General features: G+C 45.3%; 1 protein-coding gene across 2 annotated transcripts in view; it reads left to right on the top strand.

Annotated features, from left to right (window-relative positions):
• Positions 1–19,185, top strand: part of LOC8028018 (2-oxoglutarate dehydrogenase, mitochondrial) — a 95,185-nt gene that overhangs the window by 31,016 nt on the left and 44,984 nt on the right. For both annotated transcript variants that reach the window (XM_029968527.3, XM_029968528.4), the window contains exons 7-11: positions 193–280; positions 3,320–3,428; positions 3,513–3,583; positions 8,806–8,934; positions 12,612–12,791. In XM_029968527.3, coding sequence (XP_029824387.1) covers positions 193–280; positions 3,320–3,428; positions 3,513–3,583; positions 8,806–8,934; positions 12,612–12,791 — 577 coding nt within the window. The remainder of the gene's footprint in view (positions 1–192; positions 281–3,319; positions 3,429–3,512; positions 3,584–8,805; positions 8,935–12,611; positions 12,792–19,185) is intronic.

Genomic DNA, 19,185 nt, shown 5'->3' with positions numbered 1-19,185 from the left:
TTTGTTAACTTTAAGCTAAATCCTTTTCTTTGGTTATATGTACAACTCAGATGGTGACATGTATCGAGTATTTCCAAGCATCACGAAAGAATGTTGCATCAGCCACTTCTTCACAATAATTCTTATTACGCACTGTGTGGCATTGCGCATAAGTGAAATGTAAAGACCTCTTCTCTGCCCGGTGATGTGCAGGGGCCGTCTGAACGTACTTGCCAACGTCTGTCGAAAACCGCTGGAGCAGATCTTTACGCAGTTCAGTGGACTGGAACCAGCAGACGAGGTGAGCCTACCAGGCGGACTTGCTCACGTTACAGTGGCATCTTTTTGATGCAGTTTGTACGAGAAGCGAAAAATAAAATGCATATCCAAAAACTATATTATCCAAAGCGAACTTCAAAAGGTTCTAAATTATGCATGCATACTCGGTGAAAAACATGCTTCGACCCTGGGCGCAGTGCTATACCGCCAATTTCATTGGTATTGCACTGCCTTTGGGTCAGCCCATTTTTTTAAATTATTGAATGTTAGCTAGAGGTCTGGCTAGTCGTAACTCTCTAGTCTTACTGATTTCCCCTTCTAAAATATCCGTCAAAACCCACTTCTGCTGTTTTAATATCCAATTTCAAGCAAAAATATGATTGTGTAAGTCGGTGGTTCTCAACCGAGGATATTTCGCGGACCCCTTGTGGATTGGCGGAGATGATGGAGGACCATGTTCGTGGTGAGGGGAAGGGAAAGGTATACATTAATCACATACCTGTCAACTCTTCCGAATTTTTCGTAAAATGTACGAATCGGGACTAATTTTACGATTTTACGAATCTTGCTTCAAATCTTACGAAAATATATTTTTAATTTTTTTATTTTTATTTTTTGTTTTTTTGTTTTTGTAACTCCGTTGTTGGCGGTATCTTGCACCGCCACAAGAGGACGATGGGTACCGTCCACAGCAGCGTCGTGGTTTTTACTATCCGTCTATCTGGTGGCCACGGATCGAAAACCAATCCAAAGCTCAAAGCCTTTGTTCGTGTGTTCGGCGGTGCACGGGTGCACGTTGGTTCGGCTTGTTCAGACGTTGTTGGGCCTCGTTGCTTCGGCCAGTTGCGAGGCGAGAAGTATGTTGTCTGTGTTTGTTGCACGTGTAACTGTAGCATTCTCCTGGTGACTGTGGCTTCGCGGCGCAATGCTGAACTCGAAACCTCAAAAGAGGTACTTTCAGATGTTCCTGAAGCCCTATACATCAAAATTTCTGTGCTTCGTGCCGCCCAAAAAGCGAGCGAAGTTTGGATTCTGTAGCACGTGCATGTGTGATGTCAGCGTTTCGCATGCTGGTACACCGTGCACGCTGGCCAGGCTGACATTAAGCTGCACATAGCTTCGCGTAACCCCCCCCCCCCCCCCCCCCCCCCCCGCCGCCGCTGCCGCCGCGGGAGCTTTACGAATTTGAAAGTCCACAAGTTGGCAGGTATGTAATTATGATAACAATTTATTAAATGGATATTACTGAGGGCTAGCTGAAGTAGACTTCTCTCATTGACATACACACGAGAAAACTCACCCGAAGATTGGAACGTTTCTTCTCAATCTGAAAAAAGTCAACTTTTATTGCCGGGCTTGGCTAATGAGGCAGGGCTTCGCAAACCCCAAGGACGCCGTCGCGAATCCCTTGGGGCCCGCGGACCCCCATTTGAGAACCACTGGTGTAAGTCATCAAAATGCATCATTCGTATGGTATTGTAACCAGGAATTAAGAAAACAAAATGTGGGATTGTGTCAAATAGATTCCATTGTATGGGTGCACACATGCTGTACTGGATGCGTGCCATCCGTGTGATGGCTTTGGAATGATGTCCTGTAGCATGTCTGCTCATGTAAAGAGAGAGAATTTAAAGAAAAACTGAAGTTCACACTTGCAATATTGCCTTTAGTTGTGCAAGAGGTGGAACAAGTACGTAGATAGAGAAACTTCAGTTTTATTCTTTTCCTTTAATTGTGTTTTGTCAAGTACTCAGTGTATTGTAGGTATAGGCTATCTTATTTATTTATTTATTTATACTGCTCGCCCTCTTCAAGGCTTTAGCAGGAGTGGTACAATATACATGTGAAATACAGTGCTGCAGCTCGAAAGACGTGCCAATTCCTCCCAAAGAAACACAAGCGTGCAAAAGACGAATAGAGGAAAAAAGAGCAGTCATTATCAAAACAAATAAATCACGATTGGAGTCACAAGACTGGAAAGAACAACAAGGCAAACACGCAACAAGGTTCTGACTAAATCATCTATTTGGTTTGTGATAAAAACCATGACAATGACACCCACTCGACCATGTGACAATGTGTCGCTCAACGAGAAGGAACAATGAAGAAAATACACAGCATAGTTCAGAACAAGGTTGTCTATTCAATTCACAATAAAAACTGATAGAGAAATACTCTCGACCATGTCAGCTGGTAAAGAATTCCCCCGCGGATAGGGCATGGAAAGAAAGAAGAATGAAATGCAGTGTTAGAAGTGGAAAAATGATCTCACAAACCAATTGTATAAACTTGCAAGTAGCGAAAGTATGCAGGCAAGCTGGTTAGGAAGCATCGTAATGTAAACATAGAGAGACAGAGAAATAATATAATGTCTTGTCCATTACTTTTTTTCTTTGTGTTCTCAAGGTTTAGATTATGATGCATAAATATATGGTTTACGGTTATTTCGGGGAATAAATGACCTACTGTAAAGCTGTTTTTTGGTTAATTAAAGTTAATAAAAAATATAAACAAAAAAAAACAAGAAACTAATTTATGATTCTATAAACATATAAATTGCTCGGTATTCTTGAGGGTCTCATAATGGTCAAAAACGCTAACTTGGAAGTCTTGCTTTCTAGAAAGCATGTAATTTGAGGGCTAACTTTCAAACGTTATGTGCTGGGTTCGTCATCATAGTCATGTTTATTTTTCACTGAGCTCCTTACGAGCGTTGGACAAGGGTAGTATAAATTCATAAAACAAGCAAAAAAAAAACAATTGCAACCCTAAATATTTTTGTAAGCTAGTTATTTGTGAACTATGCCAGTTAACAATTGCATAGTCACAACCAGTTGATCCGATAGGGTTACCACAGTTTGATAAATATGCAGGACCAGGGTATCCCAGATAGAATGCACGCTGTTGCTACCTTCTACAGACATTCAAATGTCCCATCAACATGGTTCGGCTTGTGAGCGATGTACATTATGACCGAGGTAACCGTGCAACTTTGTTTAGTACTTGCATAAATAAGTTTGATCCCATTGCAGCCCAAAGATGCCCCTTTCTTCTGCTGCAGGGTTCTGGAGACGTCAAGTACCACCTGGGCATGAGCCACGAACGTCTGAACCGCGTGTCGAACCGAAACATCAAGCTAGCAGTCTGTGCCAACCCCTCTCATCTCGAGGGTGAGTGACTTTCCCATTGCCCATAGATTTTTGCCTCTGGCTTTTTCGTAGAAAGCATGTGTTGACGTCTTGTGTTGGGTTCAGGTGTGGATCCTGTGGTACAGGGGAAGACGCGTGCGGAGCAGTTTTACCGTGGAGACACGCAAGGCAAGAAGGTGGGCCATTCCGTCTCCGCGTTTGGTGGCCTATTGGCCCCAATGTGGACGAATACATTCAAACTGGTCTAAAATATTGTCAGGAATGACAGATGATGGGGTGGTGAATAACTGGAGAAACTAAACACCCAGTGCAGCAAACTTGTGCCCAAAACAATATAGAAGGTTAACGTCACAGGCGTCGATGTCGGCGAAACAGCAGGATCGAGCGCTGGGGTGAGACTGACTTCGGTTCACCACGTGGAGCTCCTTATGTACATGCGTGGGCTTCTGGAACAATCGGTGTAGAAGATTCTGCGCGCAGAACATTTGAACCTCGAATAAACAATAGAATTCTCAAATACCGTATTTACTCGCAGAATGAACGCACTCTTTTTTTCGAAATTTTTCGGAAAAAAAAGTTACCTTCATTACGCGAAGTAAAATTTTTGCGTCCGTATTTACTGGCATACAGAACGGACCTTTTATCCTGAAAAATCGAAGTAACTTCTTATCTCTTTGCGCGCGGGACCCCGTAACCAAACTAAGCTGCTCAAAAAAAAAAAAAAAAAAAAAACTTTTTTTTGTTTTGTTTTTCTCTTGGTCCCTTAGTTTTTTTTTTTTTTTGCCGCCTTTCGCAAGCTGTTTCGTTTGCTTAGGCAAGGGCTCTCCGCTTATCTTTCTTATTTCCTTGCGCGCGACGCACGACCTCCCTAACCAAACTGCGCTGTGCAAAAAAAAAAAAAAAAAGTTTTTTTTTTTGGTTTTTGTTTTCTCTTAGTTCCGCTTCTTTCTTTTTTTTTTTTCTTTTTTTTCGTTTTACCGCCTTCCTCAAGCTGTTTCGTTCGCTTAGAGCGCCTCTCCGCTTCTCGCGGCGGCGCGCGAACCCAAAGTCCAAACTGCGCTGTGCAAAAAAAAAAAAAAAAAAAAAAAATCTCTTTTTTATGTTTTTTTTTTTCTTGCTTCCGTTGGATCTTTGCGAATTTTTTTAACGCCTTTTGCAAGGCGTTGTGTTCGCCCTGGCTGCCCATGCGTTCGCGATCTCCATGACCTCGCTGCACCAGGATAGAAGAGTGCCGTTCATTTCGCGCGTGTGGGGGAGGGGGTCAAAATTTTGAGGTCCCAGTTGGGGTTGCGTTTATTACGCGAGTGAACAAAAAAAGTCAAAATTTTGAAAGCCGACTTGGGGGGTGCGTTCATTACGCGAGTGCGTTCATTGTGCGAGTAAATATGGTATACCAGAACGTGACATTTAGAGAAATAACAAAAAGGTGCATCTGTTTCCAGGCATCGAACATTGGCGCTTTGCGTGGGAGCCAAGCACGATAACTATTTGACCACGGGCGCGCTGCCTACATGGCTAGCTGCACGCGCGGCAATATCAGCAATAGGCCTTGCCGTTATCATCTGTTCGTCTAAAATCACATCTCTTGTAGAATTTAGTTTTGGACGATCTAAAAATCCTGAGACTGTGCAGTTTCACATGTATTTTTACTTCACCCGAATGTAGCTGATATCGCTGGGTGGTATCCTACGGTTTGCTTTTTAGTGTGAAAGCATTATATGGGGGCGGGGCCCCATTATGCGAAAACCCGGCGGCGGCGTGACCGAGCGAGAGTACCAAAAATGGCCGACGGCGCCAAGAGGAAAAATATGTAAAAAATGCTGGGATTGACGTCAAAGTTCTTAGGGAGGTTCCTGTAAACAAAGTAAATTAATGGCTTTGAAAAGAAAATTTGTACATTTCAGTTTGGGTGGGTATCAAACCCAGGCCTCCGGTGTGCGAGACGAGCACACTTCCCTGACGCCACGGCGGCTCTACGGTTCTGGCTGTCTAAAGATGTGCCTAGTGCATGCGTCATTGCATACGTGATGTCGCAGCCATCTGGCTGACTGTCGAAAACATTGATCGAAAACATTTCACCGAAGGGAATGCTTTCGCCTTCCCACACGTAGGCAGGCCTAAAAGGGGGCGGGGGGGGTGGGGGGGGGTGCACCAATTTCCGGACTTCGGTCAAAAATTTGTGAAAGTCATCCTCTGACACTTTTGAAGTAAAGAACAGAAAACCAATTTCATTTGCGTGTCCTAGTTGTTGTGTAAAACAAAAAGATAAATATTAGTATTTCTGGCACCCCTCGACTCACTCCCAGTCTTCAGAGTCACACCTGGTCGCACATCTAGTGATCTAATTCAGGGTTCCGTGTAGGTTCCCGAGTGCTCTCTCAGAGGACGCTTCCTCTCCCTCTCTCTGCTGACATTAGCAGGCGTTCTGCTGCAGCTTAGAGCCGAGCGAGGTAACGTAAGCTTCTCGCCGTAGTTCCTTCGGCTGCCACTGGTGGCTGCAGGTGGGGGAAAAAGCTAGACTTTTGCTTTGCAATTATGCAGCGGAATCGCAACATTTTTTAATGAAGATGTTTTCTCTGTATAGAAAAAAATCAATACGAGATGCAAATTCCTTTAATCTTAAAATCGTTCCTCCTTTAAGTGTTTCTGCCAAATTTTTTTCACTTGCATATACTACAACGGTGCAGTGCTTTGGTGTGTTACTGGGTAGTATTAATCAGAAGTTTATACAGCAAAAACCTAATTAGTTCGGGCTTCACGGGACTGACAAAAATGTGAGAATTGCCCCAAAATTTAACAAATGAGGAAATAATGCAATGGGAAAATGTTTGCTCCTTGAGAAACCTTTATTTTGTAATAAACCATGTCAAGGTTGCCTGTTTCTTCAATGAAATTTGTACAGAAAAGGTTTTCTGAGCTCAGTCATCTCAGTTTGCTGAGTTAAGTGCCCAAACAAACAGTCCTTGAAACAGCAATGGCCTGTGACCTCTCTCAAGGTGTGAGACATGGTGGTTGCTTCCTACAATGGCTAAAACGTGCCTCTCATCAAAGACCAGGATATCTCTGAAGTTCTCAGTATTGACTGTCTAGCTGACAACACAAGCTTATCAGATGCATCAAAGTCAGCGCATCGTTTCCTGCCGTGGTGTCGAGACTTGAGACAAGAAGCGCAAACTCGGGTGTAAAACAACAGAACAATGTGATTATTATAGCGGCGCAGGATCTGACACTTCGTTTCAGTTGCTCATTAGTGCCACCTTTGTCTCGTTCATTTGCTGTAATCATAAAGCCCACTATGCTTCAAAACCCTTCATCACTAAACATTTGTACTTTGTGCCAACCCACAGCTCTGCAGTTTTGCAAAGGCCCTCAAGGGATGACACCCCAAGGGTCGTATTTTTTTTTTATTGTCTAAAACGATGCAAGTTGTAGTCATAGACACGAAAAACAAAATGCATCGCAAAAGAATGTTTTCTTAGGTGCGCGCGTGGGCAAACGTTTGGCGCTTTTCTCTCCCGCTCTTCGCCTTCTTGCTTCTTTTGATTCGTGACGTCAAAAATCATGAAATTTAGAAGCTTTGTAGGTGACTTTATTATAACATTTAATAACAGCAATCGTAATACATGTTTTTTAATGCAATTGCAAATGCACTACGGCCCTTCTTTTTGAAATACCAAAAATCGGAGTCCGGTGTGATGTCACCTCCTGGAATTGTATCCTCCCTCGAAAAACATGCCGCCTGGGCAGGCGGCCGGCACCGCTCGCAGGGAATAAAGCCATTTCTTTTTTTTCGGTCTGCCAGTGCCCTCATGTCCAGCTCCTTTCCTCCTCGCTTTGGGTCGCGGTAGCAACAGCACGGAGTCGTGAAAGAAAGTCGACTTTCAAGACTCCGCAATATTTTACGTCAATGCACCGGTGCAAATCGCGCGGGAACTTCGAATTCGACATTTAGAAATTGTTTTTTACTTCACAAATACTGAATTCCCAAGTTTCGAATTCTCTGTGTAATGTCCTGGCATCGTTTTCAATCGTTTTGGATAATAAAAAAAAAATGTGATTGATGTGTCAGTGCCCCTTTCAGACATATTTTCACCTGTTTTTTCTTTGCGAGATTGTGATTGTGATTGTCTTTTGTGCTTGTCTAAATTAATTAGTCCTTGCTCCTTTCTAATATAAATGTTAAAGGAGACCATATTGACAGTTTCCTCGTAAATAAAAGATTGATATGTTAAAAAATTGCAAACGACCTCACAAAGTGTGCTACGATTGACAGCGGTAGCTCCTGCGTTGTGGAAGGGCATGTTGAAAGAGATTCACACTGTACAATATTTGCAATGGGTTCTTTGCTTTCAGTGGAATCGCTGTAGGAGATGTGTGCTTTGGTGGAACGATTGTGCGAGATGTTGCATGCGTTGGAGGAGGACACAGGGATGTGCTTTCTTTTTTGGTGAAACATTTTTTCATAAGAAGGGTGCCTGTGACTGCACCTGCGTGGTGAATGATGTTGATTGGGGCGAAGCTCTGGTGCTGCTGATGATACTGATTTTGTTCATAGGTAGTGCTTATGCTGCTGATTTGTTTTTTATTGCTCACAGGTAGTGCTGAGTTCCGGGTTGCATTGGTATGGAATGTGTGGAATAAAACGGGGTTTTATACGCATTTGAGCATTTGACTGCAGCGCCCTCTTGTCTATAAACGTTGAGCCAATGCATGCAAAGTTTAACGCGATTATATATGCATTTGACCGTAACGCCCTCTTCTGTATAGACGTTGAGCGGCTACATGCAACGTTTCATCCTTGACATCCCCAGCTCTTGAGTTACTACCACATCTCAAAGCCCCCTACTCGTCCCGCAGTCGTGGCCGAGTGGTTAAGGCGATGGACTAGAAATCCATTGGGGTCTGCCCTGACAGGTTCGAATCCTATCAACTGTGCAAACATTTTTTTTTTTTTTTTTTAAGAAGACAGATGGGATGGCAATTGATGTAAGCACGGACGCTGGACGGACAAGGCTAGGCCCTAAGGAGCTTCGCCCCTAAAAGGAGTTTGGAAGCAATGAAACAAATGCATTTACATTTGCAGAACACATTCTACCTCTGTGTCAGTGTCACAACATGCTCTCCCTGCATCAGTGTGACATGTTCTATCTTTGCGTCATGCAACATGTTCTTTCTCTGCATATGCGTCAATGCAACTATCTCTGTCAATCTGGTCAGAGCATGCCGAACGCTGGGGATTGGGTAGGTTACGCTAGAATGCGGCTGTGGAGGGTCTGGTTTCCACCATGACGTCGCCAAGCCGTGCGTGTGCGTTATGTTGGAGTACAAACGGGCTCTTAGGATTATGTTGCTCTTCCATTGGTTATTCCTTGAGGCAGCTTGTTGTGCTTTTTTTTAGGTGATGAGCATTCTCCTGCACGGTGATGCCGCCTTCGCTGGCCAGGGCGTGGTCTACGAGACCTTCCACTTGAGTGACCTGCCTGACTATTCAACCCATGGGACCATCCACATTGTGGTCAACAACCAGGTGACCCTCCCTTTTGGCCTTTCTTTCTCGTTTATCTGAAGCCTCATTTCGGAATATCCCAAGAGCAGTGCAGCTGAAAACAAGCTGCTTCTCAATTATTTAGCAGATGCAAAATGTCTGAAGAAATAAAAAAATATATATATACATATTTTATGTGAATGTATTTTTTTTTCTTTTTATTAAGGAAAAAAAAATTAAGGCACATTTGAGAGGCATAGATTTTGGAAATTAAAACTAAGAAATTGCTTAGCCAATACATATACCTTTGTGAGGTAGGTCTTAAATGCAGTGCTGCACAACTGGCATTGGCAGCTCTTAGCTCTATTGCTTTGGCACAGCGGAAGTGCCTGCTTAGGGTATTCCTACCTGACGAGTTTGGTCAGCGGGTAAGATGTATGTATATCTTAAAGGGGGACACTACACAGAAAAAAAGAAAATTCTGCAAAAAAAGTTGATTTTGAAAAATTACATACTTGCATCCACCAACATCTAAAAGGTATTCCCAGTAAGTTTAATTAGGTTACACTGCATAGTTAATTTTTTATAAATTATTTTCTGTCCTCTGAAGGTAGGGTTTGGAGCATTTTGAATGCATTTTTTTCTGTTCCACTTTTTGGTATAAATTTCATTTTAGTCAGTCATTAGTTGATAATGGCAATACAAGGAAGGCTCGTTCTTCGCTTTTCCTGACTTAAATTTAATAAAGAAGGCAGCTATGGAAATGGCAATACAAGGAAGGTTCGTTCTTCGCTTTTCCTGACTTATATTTAATAAAAAAGGCAGCTATGGAACTTTTTTGTCAATTTACGAATGCAGTGATACGATTGCGGCGCCAATTGCGCCAAGGGGCTAACCCTGCTACATCCTGCTACATTTTGCCAAAATATGGGTAATCTGCGCCAAGCCTGTGCCAAAAAACCAATTTCGATCGCCTTTTAAAACCAAAACTAAACTGAGTACCATAATTGAGCGTGCGTGTGTTATGTGGCACAAGCAGCCCGATAGACGCGGGTGTTTGCGGACGCTTCGACGCTAGCGTGCCGGGTACCAGCCATGCAGTCATGCCGTGAAACGAAACCACAATTTTGCGCGGCGGGAGTTACTTTGTGAGCTGAAGCACTTGCTCCTGAAGGCAACGGTCGTGGGAAAACTATATTTGGTCCCTGCCTTTCAGTCACCGTGGTCGCGCGACATAAGGTGTTGCCGTCCCCATGTCGCTGCAGATATGGTGCTTTCTAAAATGAAACTAAGTTTCATTTTCAAGTCATGTTCATCAACATTCCTGTTCTTGTTTAAATCATACGTTACTACAAAAATCCCTTTTTAACTCAAAGACTGCTGTGTCGAACGAAGTATTGATTACCTAGGTTTCTCTCGGTGGGCTTTCTTTCGAGAGGGACCCCGGTTTGTGAAAAATCTGCCACGAAAGAAAGTTGGTGAAGAGAGGTTAGCTAAAGGAAAGAAGGCAATGTCTGCACGCTGAACCCGCACAGTGCGCTTTGTGTCGAGTTCAGTCGTTGCACAAAGTGCTCCAAGAACTTTTTGACCCTGGCTCGTGATGTCTTGCATCGATGCGCTCAGGTTCTTTTTTTTTTTTTTTTTTTTTTGTGTGTTTAGCTTGTATTTTATTTGCCAGCCTGGCAAGTATGCACCGCTGGACTATTTTTGGCTACTGCTCGATAGTTACATCTTGCGTACAATTTTGGGAATCAGTTAGCGACGGAGCAGAGTGGCATGGTTTCGGTTTCGATCGAACAGCGTTGCCTCCGCTCGTGCGACGAAGCACGCGCAACCGCAAGCCTGCCGAAGTTGCCCTCACGTGTGTGTGAACATGATTGCACGACAGAGGCATCAGCCGGTTCGCTTGCAATTCATAGTTTTACGTTTGCTTACTTTTGACTAAAATTTAGCACGTCGGGAACCAGTAAAACGGTAGCAAGTGGTTTTTCAGAATTGCTCGGCAACGTCTACAGCACTGTACATTTGTGGGATGTCTCAGCAGTAAAAACACAAGCAGCTAGTTCAGTCACTACACGTCGCATCAGAACACAACCCAAAGCGCCCTTCATTTATACAGCACTTAAAACAAATATTTTTATTTTTCTAAGAATATCTTTTCCAAAACACTGTCTTGGCTGCTCCAAAAGCCACTTTTGCTGCTCCAAAACACTGTTTTGGCTGCTCCGAAAGGTGCACCAAAATGGCTTAGGCCAATCACATCAGTGCGAATGCCTTTTATAAGAAATATTGACAATTTGTCGAAGACACAGAAGACCAAAAAGTTTACGAATTTCGCAGAAGAGATATTTTATAGAAATGAAAGACTTTGCAAAAACCTTTCCATGGCTGCACCCTCTAGGCATTCTGCTACATACCTAGCAAATAAAAGTCTTGAATATTGTGATAGTTTTCCGATGATAGATTAACTAAACAATGTAGGCGTGTTGCTGATAGAAGTTGCTTTAATTTTCTTCCCATTTAACCGACAGACCTTAAATTTTGTTATGCACCCTCTAGCATTTTAAGCCAAGGGTTCAAAAGTTGACCCTCCTAGGGGGTGTGTCTTCATAACCCTCTCCTGACTGCGCCCTCAGGCTGTCGATCACCGGTGATTGATTTCCAAGCATTGTCAAAAAATTAAATTCAGTGCGGAGAATTATATTGTGGATAGCCAAAGAACTGTAGTTTTGGTTTCAACCTAGGTTTGAGCTTTTCAAAAGCTGGTGGGCTGTCAAAAATAGTCCTAGGTATGGCGGTTGCACGTTTCTGACATGGATAATTGCTTGCATCAGTCTTTGAACAGAGATGGCATTATTTACATATTTCAACTGCATTGTGGCATATTTTGTAGGCCTCAAGAGCTCTGGAGCCACTTTAAATGGTGTCACAGGTGTCGCTTAATGGTTGTCACTAAGCATCGCTATAATCTCCAATGCTGTCCTAAGCCGGCATGCACATGTTCTTAACAAGGCTGACAGGAATGCTAAATATGAAGGAACTGCATTCAAGGTTGTGACAAAACAAAGTAGAACACAAAGGAAGCATTCTGCTGGGGATGTGAGGTGTACTATCTTTGTTTCACGGATGGAAGCATTCTTTCGTTGAAAAGCACACGTGTTACGGAGGCTAACTCTCTGATGAGCCAAAAATAGACCACGTCAGTTAGAGTACACAAACTTTCAGAAGTGATAGCGGTGGGTGTGGGGCACATTTTGTATGTTCAGACTTTTTCTTTTATTTGTCGTTTTATTTGACATAGCTGTAGGAGTTTCGGTGTTCATACGCCTCCAAAAAAATGTCAGAAAAAGATTTTGAAATATTTTTCGGACGTTATATTAACCTCTGTTTTTTTTGTAAAAACAACTAACTGGCCACATTTTTATGTGTCATATTGCTCCACACTCAAATTATGAAAATAAGAGTTTGCACAGATCCTTTGAAAATTGCTACTTTTCTCGTGGTCAGGGAAGAGTTCATTAAGAAAAAGGCATATTGAAGCGGAACCATTGCAGCAAGAATTTTAAACTCTGAGAAAAGTATATAGGCCTTTGTAGTCATCTGCAGCAATGACGTGTTTCCACGGCTTCTGGAGTTGCGGGGTGCCCGAAGGATGTTGCCGCCATTTTCGTTGGATGGCAGTGAAATTCAAAGTCGTTTCGCGCTCGGTTCTCTGGCAGGTTGGCTTCACCACAGATCCCAGGGTGGCGAGGTCGTCTCCCTATTGCACCGACGTGGCGAGGGTGGTGAATGCCCCCATCTTCCACGTCAACGCCGACGACCCGGAGGCCGTCGTCCACGTGTCGAACGTCGCGGCTGACTGGCGGAGCCGTTACGGGAAGGATTGCATCATCGATCTGGTGAGTGGGGCTCGTTGCGCCAGTTCAACGTTTCCTAGATGACGAGGCTGCAGTGCTGGATTTTCTACGTCAACCACCGGAAGCTAGCACGAGCATGGTGCCTGCAACACGTTTTCAGCCTGTGTGTATAGCTTTCCATACCACCCGTGCTTCGAAAGCAGTCCCAGTGTGGCAGCAAACGACGATGCTGGAGCTGGCGTGTGTCGTGTTGTTCGATGCCGCAGTCCGTCGCGGAAGTTACAGCAAAAATACTTCGAGGATGCTTAAAGGGGCACTGACACCCCAAAGGTGATATTTTTTGTTGTCTAAGACAATGCAATTTGTGGTGCACAGACACGCAAAAAAATACCGCAATGCAAAAACATTTTCTCGTGCATGCAAGCACCATTTTATTTTTGTTGTTTTTCTCTCTCTCTTCTCACCTTTTCGCTTCTTTTTATTTGTGACGTAATCGACTTTATAACGGCATATGCAGAACATGTTTTTTAACGCAATTGCAAATGTACTACAGCCCTTCTTTTTGAAATACCGAAAATCATAGTTCGGAGTGATGTCGCCTCCTGGCTTTTTATCCTCCGTCGGAAAACATGGCGGCGCTCGAGATATGTAGCACTTAGGATGATCGGTGAGTCGGCGAATTGGATGAAGTGATCTTTTTTAGGTGCTTGACGACCTTTCAGACTTCGAAAAGGAAATCGTCAAACGATCAAAACAACTCGGTTTGGTGTCTGTGTAGCGTAGTTTGAGTTGTGCAACAGCCAGCCGGTGTGACGTGGCCCCTCATGTCACTCACAAAAGTCCATTGCATGTTTTCTTCGACCTCGCACCGTTTCAAAGAATTTCAAATTGCTGAAAGGGCCCTAAAAGAACTTCGAACTCAAAAGTGAAGCGTCGTCTACTCACAGCGATAGGGGCATGCAGGGAGAAGATCGGTTGTTCGCGGGATGCGGGTGAACACAACACTGACTTTGGGTCAGAACGGTTCGGAGGCGTGAGAGAAACTTGAGTGGCAGGACGATTCAATCTTTGACGTCACTTTTTTACGGGGGTGCTGTTAAGGGCTAGGTTCCCCAGGATCGTGTGCGGTATGTCGACACAAACCTACCTGGACAGTTACCACCATCTATAATCGACGGCAGCAAGCACACACCCAGTATGGTTTCCGCTGTCGCTCGTAAATAGCGGCAAGCTTTCCAGCTATCATAGAAGAATTGATAGATGGGCGCGTTGGTGGGAATTCATTGTAGGAAGCAGCGTGAAAAACAGACGACGACGAAGAAGAAACACACGTAACAAGCGCAGCGCTCGTCACGTTTCTTTCTTCTTCCTCGTCTGTTTTGCGCGCCGTTTCCTATGCTCGTACGCTCTTATCAGTTTCGGTTTGGACTCACGATGGGTCGGCTGCGCCCCCTTTCAGGGAAATAAGACAGGCTGCGGAAGGAGCGGCGACGTACGCAGCAGCGCGAATGGGTCCGCAACCGCTGCAAAGCCGCTGTCACCTCGACTTCCACTGCATCCAGCGCTTCAGATTCTCTTGTCAAAGAGCACATTGCTCGCCTGGAAAGCCGCCGCCGAGAACAGAACCAGCGATGTAAAGGGCGCCGGCGGGCCAACGCCACGGATGACGATGGTGCCACGAAGACGAAGCGCAAGCGCGAGGCCCGGCGACGACTGCACTCCACGCCGGCTGAACAGTTCCCGTGTGTGAAGGCGAGGTTCCGGAGGGAGTTCGTGGAGAACTCGTTTGGCATCACGTGCATTGTGTGCAACCGACTCTGGTTCGCCGAAGACGTATCCACGATTGGCGGCGTGTCGGTCAAGAAAAAGCAGGAATCGGGCGCGTGCGCGTTGCAGCACCGTATTGAGTACAGCTCCGCTGGTCTTCCTTCTGCAGGAAAGTGGAAAGGCTGAACGTTTTTAGGGGCGAAGCTCCTTAGGGGCTAGCCATGTCCGTATGTCCGTCCGATGTCTGGCGTCGGGTGCTCGTGCCCACGAGCACATGAGCATATGTTCTCGTGCTCGTGTAGGGAAAAAAAAAAAAAAAAAACCACATCTCCATGTGGTGAATGATATTGGTTGGGGCGAAGCCCTGGTGGTGCTTGTCTGCGTAATCGGTGAGCCGCAGCATGCCGAGCCTTTCGTTCGTTTTCATCCATGTGAGAAAGAGAATGTGTGGGTGGTATGGAACGTGGTTATATACGCATTTGAGCATTTGACCGCAGCGTGACATGGATGAAAACGAACGAAAGGCTCGGCATGCTGCAGCTCGGCGTCTACGCAGACAAGCAACACCAGAGCTGCGCCCCAATCAACATCATTCAGCACGTGGAGATGCGGTTGTTTTTACTTTACAAATACTGAGCTCCCAAGTTTCGAGTTTTTAGGGTAATGTACCGTATTTACACGATTGTAAGTTGACTCAATTGTAAGTCGACCCCCCCCCCCCCACATTGCACATCAGCAAAAAGAAAAAAAAGTTCAGCCTTTTCACTCTCGTGAAGAAGGAAGACCAGCGGAGCTGTACTCGATACACTGCCGCAACGCGCACGCGCCCATTTCCCGCTTCTTCTCGTCCGACACACCGCCGATCGTGGATACGTCTCAGCGAACCAGAGTCGGTCGCACACGGCGCACGTGACACCAAACGGGTAATCCACGAACTCCGTCCGGAACCTCGCCGTCACGCCCGTGAACTGTTCAGCCGGCGTGAAATGCAGTCGCCGGACCTCGCGCTTGCGCTTGGCGTCGGTGGCACGATCGTCGTCTGTGGCGTTGGCCACGGACGGCGCCCCTTACATTGCTGGTCCTGTTCTCGGCGGAGGCTTTCCAGGTGAGTGATGTGCTCTTCTTTGCCAAGAAAATCTGAAGCGCTCGACGCAGTGGAAGTGGAGGCGACAGCGGCTTTGCGGCGGTTGCGGACCCATTCGCACTGCTGCATACGTCGCTGCTCCTTCCGCAGCCAGTCTTCTTTCTCCGAAAAGGCGCGCGGCCGACCCATCGTAAGTCCAAACCGAAACTGATAAGAGCGTAGGAAACAGTGCGCAAAACAGACGAGGACGAAGTAACACATGGGACGAGCGCTGCGCTCGTTACGTGTACTTCTTCTTTGTTGTCGTCTATTTTTCGTGCTGTTTCCTACAATGAATTCCCACCAACGCGCCCAACTATCCGTTCTTCTATGATAGCTGCAGAGCCATATATGGATAGCTGGAAAGGTCGGCACCATCTACGAGCGACGGCGGCAACCAGACTGGTTGTGTGCTTGCTGCCGTCGCTTGTAGGTGGCGGTAGTTACCCAGGTAGGTTTGTGTCGACAGGTATCGGGCACGATCCTGGGGAACCTAGCCCTTAACAGCTCCGCTGTAAAAAAAAAAAATCTATAGGTGCACATTTTACTGCAAACACGCGAGAACGGCAAAGTATCTTTCCAGAGCCGAGCCTCCAACACGCGATCGATGCCTTTTGGCATGCTCTGGCTGTGCATGCACATGCGAAGTGCATGAGATGACCAGGCGTTATCGGAACTAGGAAGTTCACGCTGGAGGCGGGCCAACTGAAGCTTCTCACTGTTGTTCTTACTCTGTCCGCGACTAGACTACGACTTGTCCGCGCTGGTGACGTCAGTCCCGTCGTCATCACTGCTATGTTCCCGAAGCACGTCGTCGGCGTCGTCCAACGAAATCTCACACATCGCAAATGACAGCATCAAGCGCATATTCCGCGCCTGCTCGGCGATCGCATTGCACGTCACCTGTAGGGACTGATTGAACACTTTTGCAGCGTACGTTGCAAGCCTGACCTCCAACTCCGGAAGGCATCCCCTCCTATCCAGACTTTGGCCTACGGAAGCCTCTTCGTTTGCCGTCAAAGTTTAAGATCCCGCGCCATTGCAGACTCCACTGGAGCATCGCCTGCTCCGACGGGTTGAACTTGTGTCCAACAGTGCAGTTGTTGGTTGCTTCTGGGTCAAGAATGGCCATGAACGAGCACCAAAGACCCAAACTGTCTGGATCACGCGTGTCAATACAGAAAAACATAGTTATCGCTCCAGCACGATCTCGTCACTCGATCAAACGACGTGCGACCATGAATCGTGCAAACAACTGCGAAGAGAAGCCGCGGGGTGTGTGAGCCGTGAGGCTGTTCTAGCGGCCCCTCCGGAGTGGCTCTTACAAGAAGTGCCGCCACCCCCCAGTAGTCGGGCGCGCCGTGCGCTGTTCATCGCCGTACATTCGGGTTAATTTGCGAATCGCTATCAATAATATTCATTCGCACAAATAAAAAAATTATTAATTTGTAAAATGAGCGGACAGAATAGTGCAATGCTAGAGTTACTGCCGGCTGAACTCGTAACAATCCGAGGTGTTCATGATATCACGATCGTTCCATTTTTTCCCAGCGGTGGTATGCTTTGGTTCGATTATAAGTCAACCCCCCCCCACTTCAAATTTTCAAAAATTTTAAAAAAGGGTCGACGTACATTTGTGTAAATACAGTACGTACATCTTTCTTAAACGTTTCAGATAATAAAAAAAAAAAAAGATTTTGATTTGTCAGTGCCCCTTTAAGCTTTACCTTTAAGAGTGGGACGCGATAGTGTTATCAGGCCCCGTTCGCATTGTCGTCTCATTAGCTTCTCATGCTCTCCCTGCCAGTGAGCAGGAAGTGCGGAGGACATCGCCTAGTCAGTAGCGTGTCTGGCTCACAAGCGAAGTCGTGGGTTCCAATTTGCCTAAAATTCTTCAAATTTTTCTTTAAAAGCAAATTAATTACTTTATAAAGTGAAATCATTTGGGACATGCTGCAACCTTTAATTCGCATTACATGTGATGTTTGTTAATCACTTTCATTCTCCGCGCGAGGTCATGTGGCGGTGACTTCATGACCCTATTGACCAATGAGGATTTTACCGTCATGACGCCACCGACGCTGAAGCGTCACTTTCTGCGACACAAGCTCCTTAATGCTATCCTATTAAAAATGACATTACGTGGGTGGTGTGCTGAGGCAGGCTTTTCAAAATCCATGGACGATGCTGGTGACAGGGACAACGGAGTTGACTGTGTTTCGCTCGTCAAGTAATGAAGATGACACAATGTGCCTTTTGATTTGAAACTGCTCTTTCAAAGAAATTATTTCAATGTTTAGAACTATCTGCTGGATAATGAGTTTTGAATAATAATGTCCATAAAATTAATTACATTGTAGAAAAGATGTTCTTGATTATATTTCTTGTGTATTTACTATGCATTATTTTAAAACTTAGAGGGATAAATAAATTAGATCATTTTGATGTGATATTTGCTAGAAAGATTGAACCATTAAGAGGTTAAATTATGTTCATTGTTCTGAAATATAAAAAAAGTTTTGAAATTCATACTACTGAATTATGTTTACATTACAACCATAGAAAATCAAAAGGGGACCCGAAAAATTTGTTAATCTGACGTTCACAATAACGAGATTTGACAGTATGCAGGATGTGACGGATGAGGGTCATACTGGTGCGTGGTCGTGTAATCACTACCCGCAGACCTGCCATGTACCGGGACACAAAATTTGGGAGAACCTATGAAATGGGGTTGGCTTAGGGATTAGGGAAGGGACAATATTTGATTCTACTGGGTGATTCAAGGAGACGGCAGGCTCTTTAAATCGACCGGAAAATTCGGTTTCTTAACCTATCGTGCTACGACTTTGTGCAGCATTGCCCACAGATGGTGCATTTTTTTTTGTAAAATTTGCAAAGGGCGAACTTACCTGAGGAAAAAGTAAAGAAAGAAAAAGGCTTAGCTCCTATGGAAATGCAGCGACGCCACCGGTCTTCAAACAACACTGCGCCGTTTCGCACAGGAGACAAGAGATGGCACAACAAACGCCGCCAACGAACAAGCATACGGCGCCGAGAGCAGGCCTTTTTAGCAGACAATCTTTTCGACTCAAAAGCGGCGCGCGTTCCGCAGGTGGCGACAGTCGCAGAAACAAAAAAGACAGGCGCGGTAACAGCAAGGAACTGCAGTTCCTTGTCTGCTAAAGGGCCGGCTCTCGGCGTCATCTGCTCGTTTGTTGGCCGCAGTTGGCGTCGCGACCGCTTGCGCCATCTCTTGTCTCCCATGCGAAACGGCGCCGTGTTGTTTGAAGACCGGAGGCGTCGCTGCGTTTCCATAGGAGCTAAGCCTTTTTTTTTTTTTACTTTTTCCTCAGGTAAGTTTGCTCTTTGCAAATTTTACAAAAAAAATGCACCATCTGGGGGCAACGCTGCACAAAGTCGTAGCGCGATAGGTTAGGAAACCGAATTTTCCGGTCGATTTAAAGAGCCTCCGTCTTATTGAATCACCCGGTATGCAATAGCCAACTTTGGATTGAAGCTGATTCGCAAGTGGGCTGCCTCCAG

Source organism: Ixodes scapularis, unplaced genomic scaffold, assembly GCF_016920785.2.
Source record: "Ixodes scapularis isolate PalLabHiFi unplaced genomic scaffold, ASM1692078v2 PGA_scaffold3__209_contigs__length_174095766, whole genome shotgun sequence".
NCBI classification, from domain to species: Eukaryota; Metazoa; Arthropoda; class Arachnida; order Ixodida; family Ixodidae; genus Ixodes; species Ixodes scapularis.
This window is presented reverse-complemented; position numbering and strand designations above follow the sequence as displayed.